The following is a 25,641-nucleotide window of genomic DNA, read 5'->3' as shown; positions in this document are numbered from 1 at the left end:
AACAACAACTTCCTTCAGCTTCTCAACAGGTTCCTGGCGACTGTTTTTTGTCTCCCCTCGGTTATCTAGAGAGGTGACCTGCAACGTTTCCTTGGCCGCTGTAGCATAGCAGCTCCTGGCCATCCTCTGGTCGCCCTTTACTACACCCACAACTCCATTTATTCTGTACTTCAGCGCTAGATAATGCGTGGACATTACACATTGGCTTATCCTCATGAACGGTCTCCCCAATATCATCTGGTAAGGGCTTCTTTCCTCTACCACGACGAAGTCCAGCATCATCGTTCGTTCAAACGGCTTTGTCCCCACAGTAATCGGGAGTTCAATGATCCCCAAGGGAGTTAACCGTCCCCCTCCAAATCCTTTCAAGGAAGTATTTGTCCGCTCCAGCTTCAAATCTGAAATCCCCATATCATCTAGGGGCGACTTAAACAGAATGTCTACTGAGCTGCCCGTGTCTACCAGTATTCGCTGCAATTCTGTACCGGCCACCTTTGCCCTAATCACCAAGGCATCCTCATGAGGATACAAAATACCCTCTTCGTCATCCTCCGTCCACATAATAGGAACTTGCCGCACTTTTGCTCTTTTGGCTGCCAGTAAATTCAGAAGCACCTCTTTGCCAGCCATGGCGTATCTCCCATAGTTCTTCCGTGCTCTGTTTGAATCCCCGGCCAATGTTGGCCTTCCTGCTATCACACGGATGGTCGGCTGTTCTCGTTCCAGACCCCTCTCGACTCCTTCATCCCGTGTGTATTCTGACTCAATGACAGGGGACACTCCGTCTACATACTCATCCAAGTATCGGTTCCTTACTAAATCTTCCACCTGAATCTTCAGGTCACGACATTGGCTGATAGTGTGACCGTGAGTGTCGTGGAATTTGCAGAATCTGTTCTTATCCCGTCGATGAGCCGGTTTTGTTATTGGGGCTGGAGGATATAGCAGACCTCTTCCATCGATCCTCTCATATAGTTCCTCCATGGAGATCTTTAATGGAGTGTATTGTCTATAGGCCGAGCTCTGATCTATTAGCTGAACTGATCGGCTATCATGAATGTCACCTCGGGCTGTCTCAGTTGCTAATTGATCTAGTCGACTAGCCTTGGAATCGGTTGCATGTAATGTTCTGGGAGTGTTGTGATAGGGGTGGGCAACCATCTGCCGAAATTCTCGCTGCCGCTCTGGGATTGGGGGGCGTGGAGGTTGAACCTGGCTGTGTTGGAACTGTTGTGCTCTCGGAGTTATGGGGTAAGGGCGGGACCGAGCTGATGTTCCGCCCATCCCTGAAGATTCTCCAGTTCGCTTTCCCAACCCGCTCCCTTTCGGGGCTCTCTGCTCCTTCCGCCTCAGCTCTTCTAGCTGTTCACTTTTTAGTCTTGCTGATTTCTCCTCTTCAATTTCAATATCCCGTCTCGCCTGCTCATACCCTGCTGAATAATTCTGCACCAGGGGGCTTCTCAGGTTATACCATAGCCGGCCTATTCTCACACCCTCCTTTACACCCCTCAACGCCTGCGGGTGATTGAAGGCTCCCAAATCAAGTACGGCTCGGTGGTATCGCTTTACAAAATCCCGTAGGGACTCGTGCTCCTCCTGTTTCATCCCCATCAGTTCCATCATGTCGTCCTCTGGGGCTACTGCCCCTCGGAACTGCTCGGCCAACTCCTGGCACATCTGGTCGTACCCCTTTATACTTCCTCGGGGCAGCTTGCGGTACCAATCTCGAGCTCGTCCCTCTAGTGTCAACGGGAACGCCCTGCACCTCTGAGCTGATGTCAGCCCCTGCACACCCGTCATATCGTTGAAACGCTCAATGTGCACCAATGGGTCACTTTGCCCGGAGTATTTGAGGTCGGGGAAGCGAAAATCTCTTGGGATTATGGTACCCATGATCTCAATTGATAACGGAGATTCTTCATCTAACATTATCCTCCAGCTCGGGGGCTTTCTCTTGCCCTGTATCTCCTCTATCACCTGCGCCAACCTGCGCACCTCCCCCTCCAATTCTATAGCACGGTTAGGATCACGCGCAGCTATCTGGTCTCGCTCCTGCTCGGCGTTCTGCAGCCGCTGTCTGAGCTCCCCTTCATCAACATTGGCACCTCGGCCAGTAGTTTCCAGTACCCGTCCGGGGCGAGGTTGGTCTCTCCCTTCCTCCCCATGTTCTCCTGGGACCCGACCAGTACTTCTGTGGGGATGCGCCTCATTAGGTTGGTCTGCGGGCGGAGGAATGTCCTCGACTCTACGTCTTCGGAGGCTGGGTTCTACTCCGACTTCATCTCTTCCCACGGGGGTGTCACAATCCCTTCTCCGCTCGTCCCTCAGCTCAAATAATACGGTTGTGAGAGTCTCCATTTGCTTTTCCATCCGCTCCAGTCTGTCTTGCATCATCCTCTCTCGGGCTTCATTCGCAATTTCCCGGAGAGTGGTTGTCTCCACCGTTTCATTGTCCTCCCTCAAAGTATCCTTTCTCGACACATCCATATCTGACCGTTCACTGCTTCTCCGGTAACCGCTAATTTGGTGGTAGCTTTTTATCCAGCATCCCCAAAGACGGCGCCAAAATGTTGATGCTGAAATCTGCTCGCCTTTTAGCCGACCAGATTCTTTCACCAACGCTTGTGTTATCTACTGTTACTCGTTCCCTAAGATTGGAATCGCCCTCCTTTCTCTAAATAAGCCTGCGCTCACAAAAAACGGATCAGAGACGCCGGTGGTTTTGCCGGCGTAAACCCTCCGATGCCTAAGTTAGCTCAAGGTGTTTACGGGAAAACAAATCCATTTGGGTTCAAGAAGTTTATCTGAAATTTGTAAGAAAATGATCTGGATGCAATTCGGCAGCGTTTTCCCTCTCTCCCTCTTTTCTCCCCTTCTCTCCGTCGAGTTCCTTTTCTTTTATAGCCGTTGTCCCCACGTTTCCGTTTGCCCTTCCTCCCACCTTTTTCGGGTAATGGCAGCCCTCATGGGACTCTAACCGTTGCATCGTGGCAAACGTGGGAACTTACGTGTCCTTCAACGGTTCTGGGAAAAGCGTAACGGCCGCGATTCTGTGTTCTGGGAAAAGCATAACGGCCGCGATTCTGTGCTTTGGGAAAAGCGTAACGGCCGCGATTCTGTGCTCTGGGAAAAGCGTAACAGCCGCGGTTCTGTGGGATCGTGTTCCCGCTTTCCTGGGGATGAGTATCGGCTCGGCATACACTTCTGGTCGGTATGTTTCCCTGGTTGCATCCATCTCTGCTCGACTAATGTTTACCCCCGTGTTCTGCTCGTACCACAGTAGCATGGCTGACCTGGTGCCTTTATGTACTCAACAACGATGCTACCACACTGCCGACTATTGATGCGGTATCATAAAACTTGACATAACCAGCATCCACGATGCTAGTATACCGCCGACTGTTGATATGATGTCATCCCGCCTATCGAATATATAATTAGACCCTGCTACCACTTATTGGATCGAGGTGCTTGTTACAACTTCCCAACAAGTCACCCATTATTAAATTGCTCTAGCTTCAACATTACTTTAGTACAACTTGTTGGATCGAGGTGCTGGTTGAAACTTCCCAACAAATCACCTATTATTGAATTACCCTAACTTGAACAAGCTTAACTGTAGAATTTTGTAGTAAAAGTTGTAGATTAGTTTAAAAACCGATTAGTGGTCAGAGAACATACATTAAACCATTTAACTTCATCCCTTCGTAGTCTTAAGGAAGTGGGCAGTGGACCCCTGTAATGCCAGCACTCCTCACAAGCCCTCTTTCGTTTTCGTCCTACAGTTCAAGATACATAGCGTTATGAGCTAAGAATGAAAAGACTACAATACAACGAATTGTTGGTGATATATTAAAAGGAGTTAAATGCTACATCAGTCTCATGCAAAATCAAAAGTCGAATTCAAATAAATTCTAGCTAGCATTTAGAAAAAGAATTAAACAATACTTATTGGATTGTCAGATTTTTGAATTACAGAAATTTAGTGCATGAATGGTATTGGTAAAATAACTACTGCCGAAGTTATTTTTAACCAATTAATTATCTTTTGAATTTAAGGTTAAATTTGAAGGTTTACACTTCAATGCAACTGCTATGATGAATTAAAATAATGAAACTGGATTAGTTCATCGACGCAAGGAAGGGAAGACAATTATTCTAAGGCAATAATCTATGTATTTTGGGCCCTCAAAGCAAGGCTGGGCACGGCCATGTGGGCCCGGCGGACATCTTTAGCAAAGTATATTTTCAGAATGTCTTTCATTTTTATTTTTTATTTTATCATAGATAGCAAAATAAATTTTTAGAACGTCTTTTATTTTTATTTTTGATTTTACTTTTAAAATATTTTATTACATGCGATCTATCGATAGATATAGTGCATGGTAGTCGTAGCCTTGAGTTCATATATCTTTTATTAATTGGCTTGGAGAAAGTTCATTATCAAGCTGTTGGTCCAAGAGTTTCATTTAATAATAAGAATAACTGGAGCATCACATATTGTACGTAATTTATGATTTAGTGTACCTACTTTAAGGTTTAATATTGGCGACAGAGTTTTACGGTTTTACCCAATGCTTTGGATTCGGGTAACGTTGTTGGAGCCACTAACTTTACTTTTAGCTTTAGATTTTTTTTTTAAATATTATATACAATTCAACTAAAGCCGAATATTAATATAAATAAATGTACAATTAAAGTTCAACATTTCGAAACTCAATACAACTAAAGTCCACTAAAGCTCAACAGCAAAAGTAAAAAAAAAAAAGAAATGTTTATATCTATTAGGAAGAATTAAATTTTACATTCAAAATTAAAAAAGAGTACCATCCAACTCAATGGAGAATTTCTTAACTTACCCATTGGAATACGTGGATGCTTAGAAATTATTAAAACGACGTACTTTATTTCAAAACACCATTTGAAAAATTACGATGGATTTCAATTTAGTCAAGGGCTACGTCGGGAGCTAGCTTTGGATTAGCCATTCATTGAATGTAAGCAGTGATATCATAATTTACGTGACAAGACTCTATGACTTTGTTGAGTTTGTAAATATCAATTATCAAATCAATCACTATGTCCTCAATCACGACCAAATATTGGTCCATGACGGAATCCATTTGAGAAAATGCTTAACAATTGTTAATTAAGTACATAACATCACTAAATTAAAATTCACTTAAGAATTCACCATTAGTTGATACGCGAAAAACGAAACCTGTTTGAAAGGTTTTTAGAACTGCTGATCATCAGTCATCCCAAAGCTCCTCCAGCGTCTTGAATGGCCCCTGAGGGGAGACCCAGAAATCACTAGGTATCAATCTATGCTGCGGGATTTGATTAATCTTATCATAATCGTCATCAGTTAATTTCCAGTCAAAGATCCCCAGGTTCTGCTTCATTCTCTCAAGGTTGAGGCTCTTAACAACAACAGTGGCCCCTTGCTCAACTATCCATCGTAGAGAAACCTGAGCCACAGTCTTGCCATGGGCCTTTGCAATCTCCTTCAATGCTTCATTCTCCAGGACTTGATTGCTGCCGTATATTTTTCCTACCGCTCCCAAAGGAGAGTAAGCAGTGACAATTATGCCCTTGGCCTTGCAAAATTCTATGAGCTTTCTCTGTTGCCAGACAGGATGCATCTCCACTTGATTAATTGAAGGAGGGATGGTAGCGAAGGTGAGTATGGTCTCAATCTTCTTGCAGGAGAAGTTGCTGAGACCAATGGACTTGGTGAGGCCAAGCATTTGAGATTCTTCCATGGCTTCCCACACACCTCTGTAGTCCATAGGTAAAAGGTCCTCTTTAGGTACAGGAAATCCAACCTCCCCTGGCTTAGAGCTAATGGGCAAGTGAACGAGATAGAGGTCTAAATATTCCATTTGAAGAGCACTAAGAGACTTCTTTAGAGCTGGGATAACGTGGTCACGATGGGCGTTCTGGCACCAGAGCTTGGAAGTAATGAAGAGTTGTTCACGAGAACTGACAAGACCAAGTCTGAGTGCTTCAGCTATTGCTTCTCCCAGAGCCTTCTCTGTTCCATACATTGCAGCCGTATCAAAATGTCTGTAACCCAGCTTGATAGCTTCCAGGACCGCCAGCTTCAATGCGTCTGTGTCTGATTTGTCAACTGCACAGCCCAGGCCGATCACCGGCATATTCAGGTGGCCGGAGGAGGAGCTGAGTTTCAGTTTCGGGACATTGAACACCGTTGACTGTGTAGAGCTATCCATTCTGTTCAAACCTTTATTACAAACGCACTCTTCAAAATTAATCGATTATTTCAATTTTTAGCAACCCAATGCAGAATTCCCAAAATCATATTGAGGATATATATAAATACATAGAGTCTCCATATATTATATAATATCTTGTTCTGTAGCTGCTTAAGTTGTTTGACTGCCCATGTTTGACTGCCACAACCTTATCCAATGAAAAATGCGAAGAAATCTGATCAGAGGGATATGTTCAAAATTTAATAACCATATCATCTAGAAATTCAATACGAATTGTCATCATCTTACCAACCTTTGACAAAATAATTAAGATAAATTGTCAAGCTTTTACCAACTAAACAACCAAACCAATCACCGGTTGACAAATTGGCTATTACTTGAAAGAAACACTAGGTTTAATTGACCGTTACTTGGAAGAAAGGCTTAAGTTTAATTGCCTAAGTGATACTTGAATTACGATCTTTGTGCTATCTTCCTTCCCAAGTTTGTAAAGAAATAGAGGTTACTGCTTGACACGTCGGTTATTAAAACAAAAAAGCACAATTTTTCTTTTTTATTTCTCCTCACAAGCCCTCTCCATTTTTACTCCTAAAATTCAAGGTGCATAGGCAGCCTCATGGATGGCCTTACGATGAAAAGAATACAGTACGGTAAATTGTTGTTGACATGTTAAAAAAGTAAAATGCTACCTCAGTTTCATGCAATTTCAAAGGCCGAGTTGAAATAAATTCAAGCGTTGAGAAGAAGATTAATCATTGTTTATCGAATTGTCAGATTTTCGAATTACATGCAAGAATTTGGTGTATGGATAGTATTGGGAAAACAAATATTGCTGAAGCTATTTTAAAACCAATTATCTTGTGAATTAAAGGTTAAATTTGATAGCTTCACTTCAATGCAATGCAAGTGTTACGATGGACTAGAAGAATAAAATTGGAATAGTTTATCAACACAAGCGGGGAAAAGGCAGTATTTTTACTACTGCATAATCTATGTACATCGGGCACTCAAAACCACATGAAAGTTTCTGTGAAATTTATTGTGACTTGCAACTCTGGAAGTCTCGGCACCGGCCGTGTGGGTCCGGCGGACATCTTTAGCAAACTACTGTCCTTTATTGATTTATATTTACTTTTTTAAGTTTACCCCAACTGTAGAAAGACTTTAATTAAAATTCTTTTATTCATAAATTTTGGATGACAAACTCGAAATCATAGGGGAGTATTTCTTAGTTATATATCGAGTAAATAATGTTATATTATATGTGAATTACTTTAAATAATCATCATATAAGTTGTAATTAAATTATTCTCAATCATACATCAATCATTTGATAATTAATTGTTTTACTTTATTTACCATAGAATTCAGTAATTAGTTTATTACATCGTATTCATACTTAGATAATACAAGTTTAATAATTAGATAATACGAGCATCATGTGTTGTAATTTTATTGTACCTAATTTTTTATTTAATTAATGATGGTAGAGTTTACTTTTACTGTTTGACATACTTAAAAATAGGTAACGCTGGTTTTAAAGCAATTATTTTTGTCGCAAGACTTCAATGGCTGCTATCATAAAACTAAAATATTGCGTTAATCACGAACTAGCAAATCTGTAAAAACTTTTCTTGTCTATGAATACAAAAATTATCTGGAGACTTGTCGGTGAACCAGATCTTGCCCGGAATTTTTTATTTTTTAATGTATTATTTAGTGGTCATTTGTTGGGTGAGGCTATTTAAGCTCATAAAATTTTTCAATAAACTCATTTACTTTATACACCCATTATCAAAATTTAAAAATTATAATTTTACTTTAATCAAACCTCTCGAAATTTCCAAATTAACCTCAATAAAAGATTCATTCTCTTATTTTTATTTTCTTTCTAAACCCATAAAATTTGCTTATGCAATAATCAAGCTCACACTTCTTTTTCTTTTTATGTGTCTTCATTTCAACAATATTTTTCTAAAGAAACCAGATAACAAATTTCGTTTCCTTTTTTTTTTAATTCCTTTCTCAAAACTTTAAACCTAAAAGTATAAAAGAGGACAATGCATTTCCATAGAAAAAGTACCCCTAATGAATCTTTCATTACATTTTGTTCTAGATCATGAATTTTATTCTTATTTTTTTAGGGTTAATTCGGTCTACCCCACTCATGAAGTGACAATATTCATATTGTCCCCCTCATTATTGAAAACATTAGGCTACCACTAAAATTATTATCTCTCCATTAATTTAAATGGCAAAAAAGGTATGATGGTACCTGCATAAATCTATAACGATCGTTAAGCGTAGAGCCACGTGGATGATGACAACATGTGTTAACAACATCAAATTACTCATTATTTTTATGTAACCCACATTTTCTTATCCAAGTAAATGTATGGTGTAGATGTAAAAGGAAAAAAAAACATCACAATGTGGTATAAAAAATGGATGATTTGCTTTCGCGCCAAAGTAAAGCAAAGCGTCTACACCTACAGTCATAAGACTTCACTAAAACAAAAATAGACACCATCGAAAGACATTGTAAAGACAAAATTAGAAGGAGCATGATGAACTTCAGCAGCAGCAATGGAGAATTTGAGTTTGAAGAGTCTCCTTTGACTACGAAGGTAAGAAAAATAGAGATTTGGTAACATTTTACTATCATTTTTTGTTTTGGTTGTATGTTGGTATTTATGTAATTTCTAGGCTTAATAATGTTAGGTTAATAACATTGCATTAGGATGTTAATAATTAATTTTGAAATGTTGTTCCGAACATTAGGTTTTTATGAATTTGGGGATTTTTTGTTTGTAGTAAAAGAAACATAAGAAATTGTTGCTTGTTTTTGTTTCACTTGGAAGATTGAAAACATCATAAGCAAACTAGGGATTCCATTTTTTATGTAGGTTTTAATGAGCATTAAAAGTTATTACCATTGGTTACGGCTGTAAGGCTCAGTATAGGTGATGATTATAAAATTTGAGTGGGTGGATTGTTGCTGAACATTGTTTTTGTTTCATTGTGCTTACCATTTAATTACCTTAACACTTGTAATGAATGATTTTTGCCTAATGAAGTTGTAGATGCTTGTTCTGGGCATAATTTTACATATACATGTATAACTAGTTCCCAAAATTTATTGTTTGCTTCTCTTGTGTGTTACAATTATTAGTTTGTTGCAAATTATTTGAATAGTACTAGTATATGTGTGGAATATAGATTTTGAAGCTTGTTTGTATGTTGTGATATATAGAAAATAAAATTTAAAGTGTCAGCTTTTGTTAACTTTATGGATGTAAGGTGAAATGCTGGCCTAATAAACCCAAATTTTTTAAGTCGAGTAATCTTTATCAATTGTGTATTGAGACAAGTTTTTCGGAGAAACAACTAGCCTATTGAGGGGTTTGTCATTGAGGTTACAAAGTTCTGAAATTGAAAAAATAGGGCAATAGAGAATGAAATGAAGCAAATTAGGTGTGGCAATTATTTAATGAGAAGAAGTACATAGAGATTGACTTCCATATGGAGCTGCTACCACTGAATTTGATGAATGTGAATAGAAAGAGATTATTCGATGATAACATTCAGACTATTGTCACATAAGCACCAAAACCTTTTGAACAAGCACCTGTTAAGAAGAGTGGTAGAAATATTAAGAGTAAGAACAGAAATGGCAAGACACCTACCCTTGCCCCTGAACTTGAACCTATCATTCCATCACCCTCTTGCACTTGAGCATGTTGTTCTATCACCCCCTAAATATGAGCTTATACATGAAATTGAAATTGAACTTCAACATGAAGCTCAACAAGTCGACTATTAATCCCACATGATCCTAAGCACTCACAACAACAATAGTCAATGCAGTAACCACAGAAGCTATTATATAAAAAAATCAGCCTTTGACACCTGTAAAAGATTTTACAACAACTGTAATGACATACACCAGGCCAATGAACAAATTTCATTGCTTATTCCAACAATTAACCCAAAAATTGACAAAACACCAGATCATACAACTACCTAGATAGATCAACCTTTCAAATTGTAATGACAATTTCAGTGACTTTGATGTTATTGATTATTTCTATAATTTTGTGATAGTAGATGAAAACAATGATGATGACATTGGGCTAGATGCTGATTATGTAAATCCACCATTGTCTCAACTTTATAAAGACAATACTTTATGGAAGGATCAGTCCATCTCGCATTCTGCCACAGTACTAGTGCCTCCTACAATATAACACCTTTTTAACTAATCTTTGAACCTATACAGCTAACAACAACTCTACAATAATTACCAAGTCTTGATTGTGAGCCTGCATTGCCTCTTGAATTTTTGTCTCAAGTTGACCAAGCTAAACCTCGACAACTATAAGAAAGTTAAACAATGGCAAAGAGAGAAGTAGTACAGTATAGCTGATATGTGCATATTTTCACTATATTTTACTAATAATTTCTCTATCTTTAACTTGTTTTGGTCTTAAATATTCTAATTATTTAAGTTAATTTTTAATTTAGTAAATCCTATTTTATTATGTTAATTTTTATCTCAGTTTTTATATTTTGTTATTTTAGGTATATTCTGAGATTAAAGAAAAATTAAATCATGACATTCAAGAAACAAATCTGCTTGAAAGAATCAGAAAGGGAAATAAATGAAGATTTTTAAAAACCAAGAAAACCGAAGCCAATAAAATTAATTTATGCACATTCAGAAGATTTACTCAAACTTTTATGTTATTATTTTACTTTTACAATTAATTTGATAAATTAATTTTTATAAAATAATTATTAGTAAGATTGTTGTAAAGGTACAAAAATACTAGTAATTTCACACATATATTTATCAGTTAATTTGCTAATTAATTTTTTTACAAATAAATTAATTAAATTTAGACTTCAAATATAAGTGAAAAATGCACTTTGACAAAATAAACACAATAACTGAAGTCCATATCACCGATTTGGACTTTTGTGGGGTTGAGCTTGCCTCCTGTAAATGGTGGGATTCTTTTATGGCTTGAATGTCAATTATTTATTTTGGTGCTTCATCTTTTCAATAACCGTCGTTACAAAAATAATGAATTCTGATATTTGATAAATTTCTACAAGTCATGAGAAGTCCAGAAGCTAAAATTCTCCAGCCACCAAGAAATCTTTCTACAGCCAAAAAACTATAAAGAAGATTAAGGGAAGTGACTTTGTAAGGAAGGCCCACCACTAATAAATAAAAGCTAAATTCAACTCAAAAACTCAAGCCACCAAGTTTGACAATAATCTGTAGCAAACCAATTTAATTCAACTGTCCAGTAGCTTCACTTTTCCTCAGTTCATCAACTCTTCGAATAATCCAATTAATAAATGTAGAAGCTGCAAAATAATAGTTAATAGACACAAACACAGAAAGTGATGAAATTAGAAAGACAAGGAATGCCAATGAAGCACTGTCCTTAAAGAACAGATTCCGGTCTTTCTCGAATAATTTTCCGGGTGCGTAAAGAGTTTAAGACATTCTGATCTTCCAGGATTCAATGGCGTTCTAACTGTAATGGCACACTCCAAACTATAATTGACTATAACAGCTGATTTTATTTGATTTTCCAGGTAAAGTGTGTATCTTTAATGAATATGAGGATGATAAGATTTTTTTTTTTGCCCCACTCAAATCAGTCATAGCAGCTGGCTTTTTATAGCCGTGAATTACAATAGTCATCTCCTTGATTTTTTCCATGAATCAGTGCATGAACTGATTTAAAAACCGGATATGAATCACCTAAGGTGCTAAAACAAAGCCACGTCCTCTGACATGTAGATATGCTCAGCTTGAACAATTCAAATTAATTGAAAACTGATTTTCCAATCCAAAGTATTGAATATATAAGCTTTCATCAAGTGGCTTGGAAATGGGCCAAGCCCGTGAAGGCTATATGTGCATTATTAATTTTTGTATTTTGAAATACGTCACAATTTCCAACAATCCCCTACATATTTCAAAATACACGTATGACGCTTGTAAACACTTTACTGGAATATTAGAATTTAATGCTCATGAGTTGGTGTCTTTCAGGCTATGAACCAATTATTGAACAACTAATCGTGTCTCAGAGGAATTTGTGAAACATATAGTCTCTATGAACTAAAATTCCTATTTTGTGAGTCAGAGGATTAGAAGCTCGCATTAAATTCTTTCAACACGTTGCTGCGACGATTTGGCACTTTAATGGCCTTGTGCCTTCCTGGTTTTCGTGAGTGCTCTAGAGATACTTGTCTAACTCTCATAGGAATCGACCCAATTCCACACTCATATAGGTGAACCTCTATCAAGTGTGTCCTACAGTTTAAACACACCACCATATAAAAGGTAGGCTATGGAGCTCATTAAGAATATAACAACTCAACCTAAATCACTGCAATTAGTAACTATCTCGCCATAGGGAGGACTCAAATATATAAATCGATAGTGCCACCAAACAACAAGTGATTTGTTATTACCCTTATAAACCTACTTCATGGGATCTCCAATCACATAGGTATGGTTACTATCACTCGTATCTTCTCTTCTAGATAGAAGTCTCATCCCCCTCTACGTATTTACCACCAACCTACTATTTAGTGGTTTTGTTAAAGGATCGGCCAAATTTGACTCTGACCTCACAAAAGCTAGGCTCACTACCCCATATTCTAACAACTATTTTATAATATTGTGTCTCAGAAGTATGTGTCTGCTTTTCCCATTATAGATTTTACTCTTTGCCTTAGCAATAGCGGCCTGACAATCACAGTGTATAAACACTGAAGTAGGAGAGTGAGTACAAATGGGAATATCTACTAAAAGGTTTCTTAACCACTCAGCCTCAGTACATGCCTTTTCTAAGGCAATTAGCTCGGACTCCATAGTAGAACGAGCTATACATGTTTGCTTAAAGGATTTCCAAGACACAGCACCTCCACCAAGAGTAAATATATAACCACTAGTGGATTTGATTTCATCAGACCCTGAAATCCAATTTGCATCGCTATATCCTTCTAGCACTGGTGGAGCGCTACTATAGTTAAGTCCATAATCAATGGTGCCTCTCAAATACCTTGTCAGTCTATCTATGGCAGTCCAATGATCCTTACTTGGATTTTGAGTATATCTACTTAATTTGCCAACTGCATATGCAATATCAGGCATTGTACTATTCATTAAGTAAATTAGGCTACCAATGATTTAAGCATATCTCAATTGATCAACATTATACTTTAAATTTTTCTTAAGGCGGGTATTTGCATCATAAGGTGTAGAGACAAGTTTTCTTTCATAATACCCAAATCTTCTCAACATTTTCTCAACAGAGTGTTCTTGTGATAACCTGAGACCATCACTAGGTTTAGTATTTTGATGCATAATATAACATTTGCCGCTCCCATATCCTTCATATCGAAGTTAGAATCAAGCATCCACTTAGTCTCATTTATCGTTCCAAAATTAGGACTTAGGATGAGCATGTCATCAGCATAGAGACAAATGATCATATATGTAGTAGGATCAATGGATTTAAAGTAAATAAATTTGTCTGAATCCTTGATCACATATCCATTTGACAGTAGTACTTGATCAAATTTCTCATGCCATTGTTTTGGTGCTTATTTTGAGCCATATAATGACTTAACCAATTTACATACCTTATGCTCAGTGACTGGTACTACACAGCCCTCAAGTTAGCTCATGTAAATTTCTCCATCCAGGTCTCCATTTAGAAAAGCAGTTTTGACATCCATTTGATGAACATGTAAATTATGAATTGCAGCAAGTGCAATCAAAACTCTAATAGATGTAATCTGCGTCACATGAGCATATATATCAAAATACCTTATGTCTTTCTTTTGTGAGAACCCTTTGGCAACTAATCTTGTCTTGTACTTATCAATTGATCCATCAGCTTTCAATTTTCTTTTAAAAATCCATTTGCACCCTATAGCTTTCGTACCTGGAGGCAAATCAACCAACTCCCATACATGATTGCCCATGATAGAATCCAACTTGCTATTAATTACCTCTCTCTATAGAGGTGCATCGCGAGAAGCCATTGCTTCTCTAAAAGTCTGAGGATCATTTTCAGCTAAAAAAACATAGTAGTCTTCACCAAAACCTATGGTAGTTCTCATCTTTTTACATTTCCTTGGTTCAACGAACTCTCAAGAGTATCACTAATTGATTCATTTTAGAGTAAATAACTAATATTAGTTTTCTTAGGAAAAATATATTCAAAGAACTCAGTATTCTTAAACTCAATGATGGTATCCGCCTCAAACGAATATCCCTCATCTCTTAGTACTAAGAATCTATAAGTAGCACTGTTCTAAGCATACCCTATAAATAAACAGTCTATAGTTTTAGGTCCCAACCTAGTTCTTTTAGGAACTGGCTTAAGAACCTTCGCTAGGCACCCCCACACTTTAAGGTATGATAAATTTGGCTTATAGCCCCTCCATAACTTATAGGGTGTCTTTCCTGTTTTCTTATAGGATACTTTATTTTGAATGTGGCAAGCTAATAACATAGCTTCCCCTCAAAAATTCAACGGTGCTCTAGAACTTATTAACATGGCGTTTACCATTTCTTTTAATGTTTTATTTTTCCTTTCAGTTACACCATTCGATTCAGGTGAATAAGGAGGTGTCACTTCATGGATGATACCATGATTCTCACAATAAGCATTTAACATGCTTGAATCATATTCACCTCCTCTATCAATTCTTAATCTTTTGATTTTTTTATTAAATTGATTTTCAACTTTACTTTTATAAATTAAGTACTTTTCACCTGGTTCATCTTTATTTCTCAATAGATATATTTTTGTATATCTTGAGAAATCATCAATAAAGGTAATATAATACCTTTTACCCCTTCTGGTCATGGTCTATTTTAAGTCACCAAGATCACTGTGAATTAAACTGAAAATTTCAGTTTCTCTATTTTGAACTGGTTTATATGTCTTCTTTGTGGATTTAGATTCCACACATACATCACATTTTTCATTTGACAAGTTAAATTTAGATAGTAAACCAAGTTCTTTCATTTTCTTAATGTAAGAAAAATTCACATGACCAAGCCTTCCATGCCATTAATGGAGTCAACAATATTAGCAGAACAATAAATATAAGCAAAAGAATAAACATTTTCATTAATGATAACATTCAGTACATTGAGCTTGAATAGTTCCCCAGAACAGTAACCTTTCCCAACAAAAACTCCATTCTTAGTCATTACAATTTTGTCACCCTCAAAAGACACTTTAACCCCAGCCTTGCCCAGTACAAAAATAGATATCAAGTTGTATCGAATTTCTGAAACATGGAAAACATTACTCAGTGAGAGGGTTTTCCCAGAAGTAAGTTTGAGAAGAACTTTTCCCTTACCTAAGACCGGTGTTGACCGGGAATCATCAAGGAAAATAAATTATTCTCATTCCCTCACTGGAGTATACTTAAAAAATGAATTTATGTTACCACAAATATGTTTAGTGGCTCCAGAATCAATCACTCAATCATTATATTCAGCAACCATGTTCACTTCAGAGACAACCACAGCGGCAATAATTTCATCTTCTTCAGCTAGGTTAGCTTTAAGAGGATTTTTGTTGTCTCATTTTCTTTGAGCTTTATTTCTACATTGATAGACATAGTGTCCAATTTTTCCACAAACATAATAGTGACCTTTTTTTTTAGCTATGGGATTTTTACCTTGATTCAAAAATTTATTGTTGGGGTTTTTCTGTCTCTAATCAAATTGAGGCTTAGTCTCAATTACATTTGCATTAGAATGAAGGTTTCGGGCCATGTCTCTAAGCCTATTATGATATTTAATCTTAATATCCACAATTGCATATTCAAGGCTCATAGGTTTCTTCTTATGCTTCACAGTTTTAATGTAGTCATTCCATGATTCTGGAAGTTCTCAATCAAGTAACCAGCCAAAAATCTTGCAGGAAGTATAATACCATCATTTGTAAGATTATCAACTAATCAATGGTCGTCATGGATTTGATATGTAACAGGCTTATTATCTACTATCCTAAAATGTAGAAAGTCACCAATAAAGTATTGTTGGGATCCAGCCTCCTATATAATATATTTTTTACTAAGCAGGTTCCATATTTCATCTTTATTCTTATAAGTGTAGTATATGTCACAAAGGTTGCTGGAAAGAGCACTTAAAATCGTGTACCTGCAGATCTTATTATTTGCAGTCCAAATCTTCATTTTGTTGTCAAAGTCTTCACAGCCTTCTTCCGGGGGAGATAAGGTCAGATATTCAGCCAAGTTGTGCACATCTAGAATGTCATGAATTTTATCTTGCCAACGCTTGAAATGTTCTCCATTAAAGGGTTCTATTTTTGACACATCTGGCAAATTCTTGGCAGTGGTAAGTGCAGCAGCAACGGAAGAGAATGGGGAAGCCATGGCTGGAGTTGTTGTAGGAGTTGGAACATTTTCAGAACTCATATTGATGTTAGCTCTGTTCTTTAAGTTGTTACAAAAATAATGAATTTTGATATTTGATAAATTTCTGCAAGTCACGAGAAGTCCAGAAGCTAAAATTCTCCAGCCATCAAGAAATCTTTCTACATCCACAAAACTATAAAGAAAATTAAGGAAAGTGACTTTGTAAGTGTTTGGGGGAAAAATAAGAAAGATAGCAGAACGCCACGTGTCGACGAATGGAATAACTTCAGTGCAATCCGAGGTACCCGACATGATTAGACGTACCCCGCACGATTAGAGGTACCCGGCGTGATTAGAGGTACCCGGCCTGATTAGAGGTACCCCGCATGATTAGAAGTACCCGGCGTAATTAGAGGTACCCGGCTTGATTAGAGGTACCCCGCGTGATTAGAGGTACCTTGCGTGATTAGAGGTACCTGGCCTGATTACAGGTACCTCGCATGATTAGAGGTACCCGGCGTGATTAGAGGTATCCCGCATGATTAGAGGTACCCGGCGTAATTAGAAGTCCCCAACTTGATTAGAGGTACCCTGCGCAATCAGAGGTACCCGGCGTAAGTAGAAGTACCCTGCTTGATTAGAGGTACCCTGCGCAATTAGAGGTACCCCACACAAATAGAGGTACCCCACATGATACGAGATACCTCACATAAATTGAGGTACCCCACGTAACTGGAAGTACCCGGCAGATCAGATGCAAGAGAATCCTTCGAAAATATCCGCCATGAGAAACTTCTCCACCTCTTAAAAGATATTATTCGATTTTGTCAGAATTAGAAATCAAGAACGTTGTACCAAAAGGGGGGGACAGCCGCCTGCTACCTCCGCTAAAAGTGAAGGACATTGTCTCAAGGACAGTGGTCCTCAGCCGCCTACCCGACAGTTACTGCAGAGGTACCCTGGACCACTCTCCAGCGCGCGCCACGTTTCCAAAAGATGAGATACGCCGCGAACATGCAAATAATGGCCTAAAAAATCATAAAGAGGTAAAAGGACGTTAGCCAAAAAAGGTACGCCACGTGGTCGCTGAGGTACTCCATATATAAAGGTGCATAGGTTTCATTCTCCATCATGCTCTCACTCACCATTAACACTCACACCCTGAAAAATAGGTTTTCTTAAACCTTAAACCCTAATTTTACAGAGGGCTGGCCAATTCTCTTTACCATTAAAGCTTGAGTTTGCTAACTTGAGCGTCGGAGTGTGAACGGCGGGGTACCCCGGCTCCACCTCTAACCTCTATTTCACTGTTTTGCAGGCGTGAAGCTCATTCTGAGGGACATCTCTCTTGTTTCTGACCTGCCACCATTGTTACCACTCTCTCTCCCCTTCTCACCTCCCCCGGATTTCAGATACACCGCACTACACACAATATACTAGTGAAGTACCCCATCTCCCCCAAAAATATAAATTTATTGTTCTAGATTGGTTTGGCTTTTCCTACCCCAAAATCAGTTGAAAACAATTGGCGCCATCTGTGGGGAGACGCACAAAAAGCCTCCTCCACAGTTACCAAACTAGTTGTTGTGTGTACTCCAATACATGGCACCCGACGTACGTCCCGAAGGTTTAATGGGGGATCCTACAAGGATGAGAGATTACAGCAGCAGTGAAGGTAGTGATCCTGCAAGAAAGGTAGCATGCATCAACAAGGGCAAGAGTATCAAGTAATCGACGGGTGTTCGCCAAGAGGAGGAACCTATTTCTCACAAGCATTTCGAGGATCTTGCCCACGCAATACTTAGAGCGGTTAGATCTCGGACACCCGAAAGTTTACTTCCACCAGTGACGCTAGATGCTCCACCACCTCAAACGGGCGACCAATTTATGGTAAAAAAAGAGGTACCCGAGGCCAACAAACCAAAGTATAGGCCATCGGGTACTCGTTCTAATTTTCAAACCGTGGGCTCCCGCGATGAGCGTTCCACCGCCTCTTGCAATTCCCACAGCAGCCAAGGTATAAGGCGTGCAAAGCATACCCACGAGGATCTCCGTGAGAAGTTAAACACCAAAAGGGCTTCTCAAATGGCGGCGACATCATCGGGTACACCGAGGGTACCCCTCGAACTTGTAGAAAAGATGGAGTACCTGGAAACCCAAGTGAAGCTCCTCTCCGAGAAGCAAAACATCACAGCTGCACCAACGCCAATGACCTACCAATCGCCATTCACTATGGAGATTAGGACGGCAGCTCTCCCCGAGGCGTTCGCCATGCCTCAGATACCCCAATACCAAGGGTACCGCGAATGCGGAGCCCTCCACGGGTTGCCCCACGGGGACGAGTGTTTAACACTCAGAGTATCTCACGGGTACCCCAACCTCCAAGATCGCCACCACCAGAGCAGCAAGAGCCACCACCGAGGCCTCAGTGGTAGGGTATCCCATAACTAGTTACTCTAGAGTTATGCGGGGTACCCCACGGGGACCAGATTAAGCCCGTTCTCGGGCGTTGCAGCAAGTGGAGATGGATGAGAAATGTCATTTGAAGCGCCAAGAAGATAAGGTCGAGGTCACAAAGAATAAGGAGAAGCCGAAGAGGACGGAAGCTCCAATACCAAGGGTACCCCGAATGTGGAGCCCTCCACGGGTTGCCCCTCGGGGACGAGTGTTTAACACTCAGAGTATCTCACGGGTACCCCAACCTCCAAGATCGCCACCACCAGAGCAGCAAGAGCCACCACCGAGGCCTCGATGGTAGGGTACCCCATAACTAGTTACTCTAGAGTTATGCAGGGGTACTCCACGGGGAACAAATTAAGCCCAAATGTGAATTGGAGGCACCTTTGGATCCTCGAATACCCAAAGATGAAAAACGGGGTACCCCGGTTGAAGACTCGGTTTCAGTCTCGATTTGGGCCACCAATCCAACAAAGAAAAGTCATACTACTAGTAAAAGTATTGTTTATTATGATGCAACAGGGTATCCAGAGATCACTTTACTCCAGGGTACCTGAGGTACCTGATCTATCTCCAATTATGATAATCTACTCAACATCAGAGCCGCCTTTATCATTATTTGTTCGCCATATTTGATTCTGAGCGAATGGTCGATCATGAGGTTTCAATCATTTTGCATAAGGGTAGGCGAGCAGCCACCTTCATCTTTATTTATGTTGTCTATTTTATTTCATGCGAATATTGGATCATGAGGTTTCGACCATCTCGCATAAGGGTAGGCGAGCAGCCACCTTTATCTCAATCTATATTGTCTATTTGATTTCATGCGAATGGTGGATTATGAGGTTTTCGACCATCTCGCATAAGGGTAAGCGAGCAGTTACCTTCATCTCAATCTATGTTGTCTATTTGATTCCAGCGAATAGTGGATCATGAGGTTTTCGACCATATCGCATAAGGGTAGACGAGCAGCCACCTGTTTCTCAATCTATATTGTCTATTTGATTCCAACGAATGGTGGATCATGAGGTTTTCGACCATATCGCATAAGGGTAGGCGAGCAGCCACCTTTATCTCAATCTATATTGTCTATTTGAGTCCATGCGAATGGTGGATCATGAGGTTTTCGACCATCTCGTATAAGGGTATGCGAGCAGCTACCTTCATCTCAATCTATGTTGTCTATTTGATTCCAGCAAATGGTAGATCATGAGGTTTTCGACCATATCGCATAAGGGTAGGCAAGCAGCCATCTTTATCTCAATCTATGTTGTCTATTTGATTCTACGCGAATGGCGGATCATGAGATTTTTGACCATCTTGCATAAGGGTAGGCGAGCAGCCCACCTTTATTACTATTTATCTTGCATATTTGATGTAAAGTGAATGGTGGATCATGAGGTTTTCCATCATCTCTCAAAAGGAATCGCCATAAGTTTTGTGAAGATTTACGGCAAGCATTTTTCTAAAAATCACCATACACTAATTAAGGGTACCTCTGAGGTACCCCACACCAAAAAGTCACTCCTCAAATACACTAAGAGAGCCTAAGATAAGCAACAAGCATATCCGGAGGAATCACCATATGTTTGATGAAATTGGGTTGTTCCGCCATGAATTAACTGCAACAAGCATGTCTAAGTAAACCGCGATACACTGATGAAACAAGATTAATGGTACCTATAGTACTCATGGTACCCTATGACAGAAAACCATTCCTCGTGTACACCAAGAGGAACTCTAAGAAAGCCTGAGATAAGCAGCAAGCATATTTGAAAGAATCGTCATATGTTTGATAAAATTGGGTTATCCCGCCATGAAGTAACAGATAGCTCAGGGGATATCCAAGCTTAAAGGTACCTGAGGTACCCCATACGCCTTGTCGGTAATGCCGAACAAGGTTACATAGTAGGATGGTTATCTTCACCTTCATCATTTAGGATAAGGGGATCAATAAAAATGCTAGAAATAGCATAAACACAAGCGTCGGTATCAGGGGTACCTTATGGCGACTTCATCTGAGGTACCCCAGTTGATCTCCATGGGCTTTCAGACCAAGATGTGTGGGGAGCCTTGCTATTCTCAATTGCCTTCAAGATAGCCGGCTTATCTACCTAGTTCTTCACTCTTGGCACCACCAGCCCCATATCAGCACTCCATTCCTCGGTTATGATGCGCTCAAAAGCATTGTCAACTATGTTCTTTTGTCGAGGTACCAAGTCTTCAAGCTTAACTTAAAGCTCCTCAGGGTCTTCCATCTTATAGGCCTTCTCCTCTGAAACTTCATCAAATTGTCTCCTCAAAGTCTTGTTCACTCCAGAGATCTTCCTTTCATGAGGGTACCCCTAGAGGCGTCTTCTATTCAGCTGCCCATCGAGCTAAACTTCATATCGTCAAGTGTCGTTCCTACTTTTTATGTAAGTTTCTTTTGCCTCCAATACTTCTCGCCAAAAGAAACTAGGGGGATGTTGTTTGGGGGGAAAATAAGAAAGATAGCAGAACGCCACGTGTCGACGAATGGAATAACTTCAGTGCAATCCGAGGTACCCGACATGATTAGAGGTACCCCGCACGATTAGAGGTACTCGGCGTGATTAGAGGTATCCCGCATGATTAGAAGTACCCGGCGTAATTAGAGGTACCCAGCTTGATTAGAGGTACCCCGCATGATTAGAGGTACCCGGCCTGATTACAGATACCCCGCATGATTAGAGGTACCCGGCATGATTAGAGGTACCCCGCATGATTAGAGGTATCCTACGCAATTAGAGGTACCCGCCGTAATTAGAAGTACCCTGCTTGATTAGAGGTACCCCGCGCAATTAGAGGTACCCCACACAAATAGAGGTACCCCACATGATACGAGATACCCCACATAAATTGAGGTACCCCACGTAACTGGAAGTACCCGGCAGATCAGATGTAAGAGAATCCTCCGAAAATATCCGCCATAAGAAACGTCTCCACCTCTTAAAAGATATTATTCGATTTTGTCAGAATTAGGAATCAAGAACGTCGTACCAAAAGGGGGGGACAGCCGCCTGCTACCTCTGCCAAAAGTGAAGGACATTGTCTCAAGGACAGTGGTCCTCAGCCGCCTACCCGACAGTTACTGCAGAGGTACCCTGGACCACTCTCCAGCGCGCGCCACGTTTTCAAAAGATGAGATACGCCGCGAACATGCAAATAACGGCCCAAAAAATCATAAAGAGGTAAAAGGACGTTAGCCAAAAAGGGTACGCCACGTGACAGCTGAGGTACTCCATATATAAAGGTGCATAGGTTTCATTCTCCATCATGCTCTCACTCACCATTAACACTCACACTCTGAAAAATAGGTTTTCTTCAACCTTAAACCCTAATTTTACAGAGGGCTGGCCAGCTCTCTTTACCATTAAAGCTTGAGTTTGCTAACTTGAGCGTCGGAGTGTGAACGGCGGGGTACCCCGGCTCCACCTCTAACCTCTATTTCACTGTTTTGCAGGCGTGAAGCTCATTCTGAGGGACACCTCTCTTGTTTCTGACCTGCCACCATTGTTACCACTCTCTCTCCCCTTCTCACCTCCCCTGGATTTCAGATACACCGCACCACACACAATATACTAGTGAGGTACCCCATCTCCCCCAAAAATATAAATTTATTGTTCTAGATTGGTTTGGCTTTTCCTACCCCAAAATCAGTTGAAAACAGTAAGGAAGCCCCACCACTAATAAATAAAAGCCAAATTTAACTAAAAAATTCAAGCCACTAAGTTTGACAATAATCTGCAGCAAACCAATTTAGTTCAACTGTCGAGTAGCTTCACTTTTTCTCAGTTCATCAACTCTTCGAACAATCCAATAAATAAATGTAGAAGCTTAAAAACAATAGTTAATAGACACAAACACAGAAAGTGATGATATTAGAAAGCCAAGGCGTGCCAATGAAGCAGTGTTCTTAAAGAACAGATTTTGCCCCTTCTCGGATTATTTTTCGGGTGCGTAAAGGAGTCCAAGACAGTCTAATCTTCTAGGATTCAATGGTGCTCCAACTGTAATGGCGCACTCCAAACTACAGTTGATTATAACAGCTGATTTAATTTGATTTTTCAGATAAAGTGTGTATCTTTAATGATGATAAAGAGGATGATAAGATTTTTTTTTTTTTGGCACACTCAAATCAGTCACAGCAACCTTGAATTACAATAGTCATTTCCTTGATTTTTGCCACGAATCAATGCATGAACTGATTTAAAAATTGGATATCAATCATCTAAGGTGCTAAAATAAAGCCACGTCCTCTGACATGTAGATATGCTCAGCTTGAACAATTCAAATTAGTTCAAAACTAATTTTCTAATCCAACGTAATGAATATATAAGCTTTCATCAAGTGGCTACGAAATGGGCCAAGCCCGTGAAGGCTATATGTGCATTATTAATTTTTGTATTTTGAAATACCTCACAATTTCCAACAACCGTGTATTTGGATGATCCTGAATTTTGAAAAGGGTAGGGCTATTTGCACCACCAAAAGAGAGGCGCTACTCATTATAACCTCTATTTTGTCATATATAGATTTAAGGGAAAGGATCCACAATTCACCTATTTTTTCACCGTTTTTAAAAAATACACAAATCTTTTTTTTTTACAGCACTCCTCCTGAAATTAACATTTTTTTCATTGGTCCACTCTAATTATAACACCGTTATAACTTTGCTGATATCATAAGAGTAAAATTGTCATTTCACAATGTCACATTGGTGGATAGGTGCAAAACAATATAACTTCAAGTGGAGTTCAGCAAAAAAAAAAAAATTAAGAATTGTGTATTTTTGAAAAAATACGAAAAAACAAGTGGTCGGTGGATGATTTATCTTTTACATTTGAGGGTAAAAAAGTCATTTAAATAATATTCCGTTAGTTTTCTTAACGGTCTCCAAACAGAAGTGAAAAAGTAAAAAGAAATGTAACTTCAAGTGGATTCTAGCAATAAAAAAAGAATTGTGTATTTTTGAAAAAGTTGGAAAAAATAGGTGGATGGTGAATAATTTCCCTAGATTTAATCACTATAAAATTTTAACATGTTTTTTGCATTACCTTTGTTTTTAAACTTGTATTAATCCACCACTTTGTCAAGAGCAAATGATTATTTTACCCCTAAATGAATTAAAAAATAACTTTATTTTACAAAATTTTAAAAAATAAAAATGTTATAATACAGGAATATTCATAAATTTAATTAAACAAATAAATCCAAAATCAAAATGTTAATTTTTTACAATTATAATTTTATTTGAAAATTATCATGCTAATTTTTTGTAATTATAATCTCATTTAATTTTTGTAATTAAATTAAATATAGAAAGTTTACAAAAATTAACATGGAGAGAAAAGCTCCATATAATTATTGCAAACTTCCCTATAATTAAAGTTAAGAAACTTTCCTATACTTAATTTAATTGTAAAAATTAAATGAAATTATAATTACAGAAAATTAACATGATAATTTTTAAATGAACGTAGAATTATAAAAAAAAAATAAACACATTAGATTTTCGGATTTATTTGTTTCATTAAATTCATGGATATTCTTATAATTATAATATTTTTATTTTTCAAAATTTTGTAGAATAAAATGGTCTTTTAATTCATGTTGAGGTAAAATGGTCATTTGCTAGTGCCAAAGTTGTTGATTAATATAAGTTTAAAAGTAAAAGATATGTAAAGAATATGTTAAAATTTTGTAATGATTATATATATATATATATATGATAAAACAGATATAGTGTTGAGATAATTTTCCTATAATTTAATTAATGTTATTTTTGAAATATAGATTATATGGGATAAAAGTTAAATTTCAAATTTTAATGATGTGTGTATTAAGAATGTGCGTTTAAGAGGAAAATTATAAGTTCAAAAAGTTAGACTCCCAATTTTTTTATGAAACTTTATATTACTAATTTACCAATGAGTTAATTTACCATTAATGATTTTTTTTGTGCGTTTAAAGTACTATTTAATTTTAAACTTTTCTTATACAATGTCCGATATAAAAAAGTGTCCAAATAACTTTTTAGAGTGAAAATAATTCTATCTTTCTAAAAATCGTTGGATTAATTAATTGTCTTTTGCTGGAATCAAGTGCCACCACATAGTGCTGTGTCTTCATTGTAGTCGTGAACTTTTTTTGAGTCAATATAGCACTGCAATAGATAACTAATAAAAATACTTTAATATATGGCTAGTGGCATGATAGTATTACATATTGTTTTCTAATATGCTCTTACTATCATATTCAGGGTAACAGACAGATATCTGGATTGAAATCTGATAAAAGTGTCTTAAAAATCAACATTTAATTTAATTTGAATTTTAAAGGTTGCTTACAAATCAATAACATTTAATTTATTTTTAAAAGTTTGCCTTTTGTTGACAGGATGATACTATTAACTTTTTTTTAGTTAGGCTATTGAGTGCTGCCTTTTTATCTTTTTCTTTTCTATTCTTTTCTCTGTGGTAAGTGG

At 38.3% G+C, this 25,641-nt stretch overlaps 2 protein-coding genes across 2 annotated transcripts; both read right to left on the bottom strand.

The window, feature by feature from the left end:
* Nucleotides 1-5,082: 5,082 nt before the first annotated feature.
* LOC102609396 (non-functional NADPH-dependent codeinone reductase 2-like) lies at nt 5,083-6,338 on the bottom strand. The gene has a single exon (XM_052436405.1). It carries the CDS (start codon nt 6,234-6,236, stop codon nt 5,253-5,255), a length of 984 nt encoding a protein of 327 aa, XP_052292365.1. The 5' UTR covers nt 6,237-6,338; the 3' UTR covers nt 5,083-5,252.
* Nucleotides 6,339-15,391: 9,053 nt separating this feature from the next.
* Nucleotides 15,392-16,897, bottom strand: LOC102608718 (uncharacterized). Its single transcript, XM_006478382.4, has 2 exons — nt 16,459-16,897; nt 15,392-15,578 (listed from the first exon to the last, which is right to left on the bottom strand). The coding sequence occupies exons 1-2, from the start codon at nt 16,734-16,736 to the stop codon at nt 15,527-15,529; spliced, it is 330 nt and encodes a 109-aa protein (XP_006478445.2). The 5' UTR covers nt 16,737-16,897; the 3' UTR covers nt 15,392-15,526.
* Between the last annotated feature and the right edge of the window lie 8,744 nt (nt 16,898-25,641).

This window comes from Citrus sinensis, chromosome 3, assembly GCF_022201045.2.
Source record: "Citrus sinensis cultivar Valencia sweet orange chromosome 3, DVS_A1.0, whole genome shotgun sequence".
Lineage (NCBI taxonomy): Eukaryota > Viridiplantae > Streptophyta > Magnoliopsida > Sapindales > Rutaceae > Citrus > Citrus sinensis.
Note: the sequence above shows the minus strand (reverse complement) of the source record. Positions and strands in the feature narration are given on the sequence as shown.

What these genes read in the sequence shown, in the direction of transcription:
- LOC102609396 (XM_052436405.1), bottom strand. Translation starts at nt 6,236, where the DNA reads ATGGATAGCTCTACACAGTCAACGGTGTTCAATGTCCCGAAACTGAAA.
- LOC102608718 (XM_006478382.4), bottom strand. Translation starts at nt 16,736, where the DNA reads ATGAGTTCTGAAAATGTTCCAACTCCTACAACAACTCCAGCCATGGCT. An exon ending in GCAAATAATAAGATCTGCAG is followed by an intron (nt 15,579 to 16,458) that starts GTACACGATTTT and finishes TCCATGTTTCAG; the next exon opens with AAATTCGATACAACTTGATA.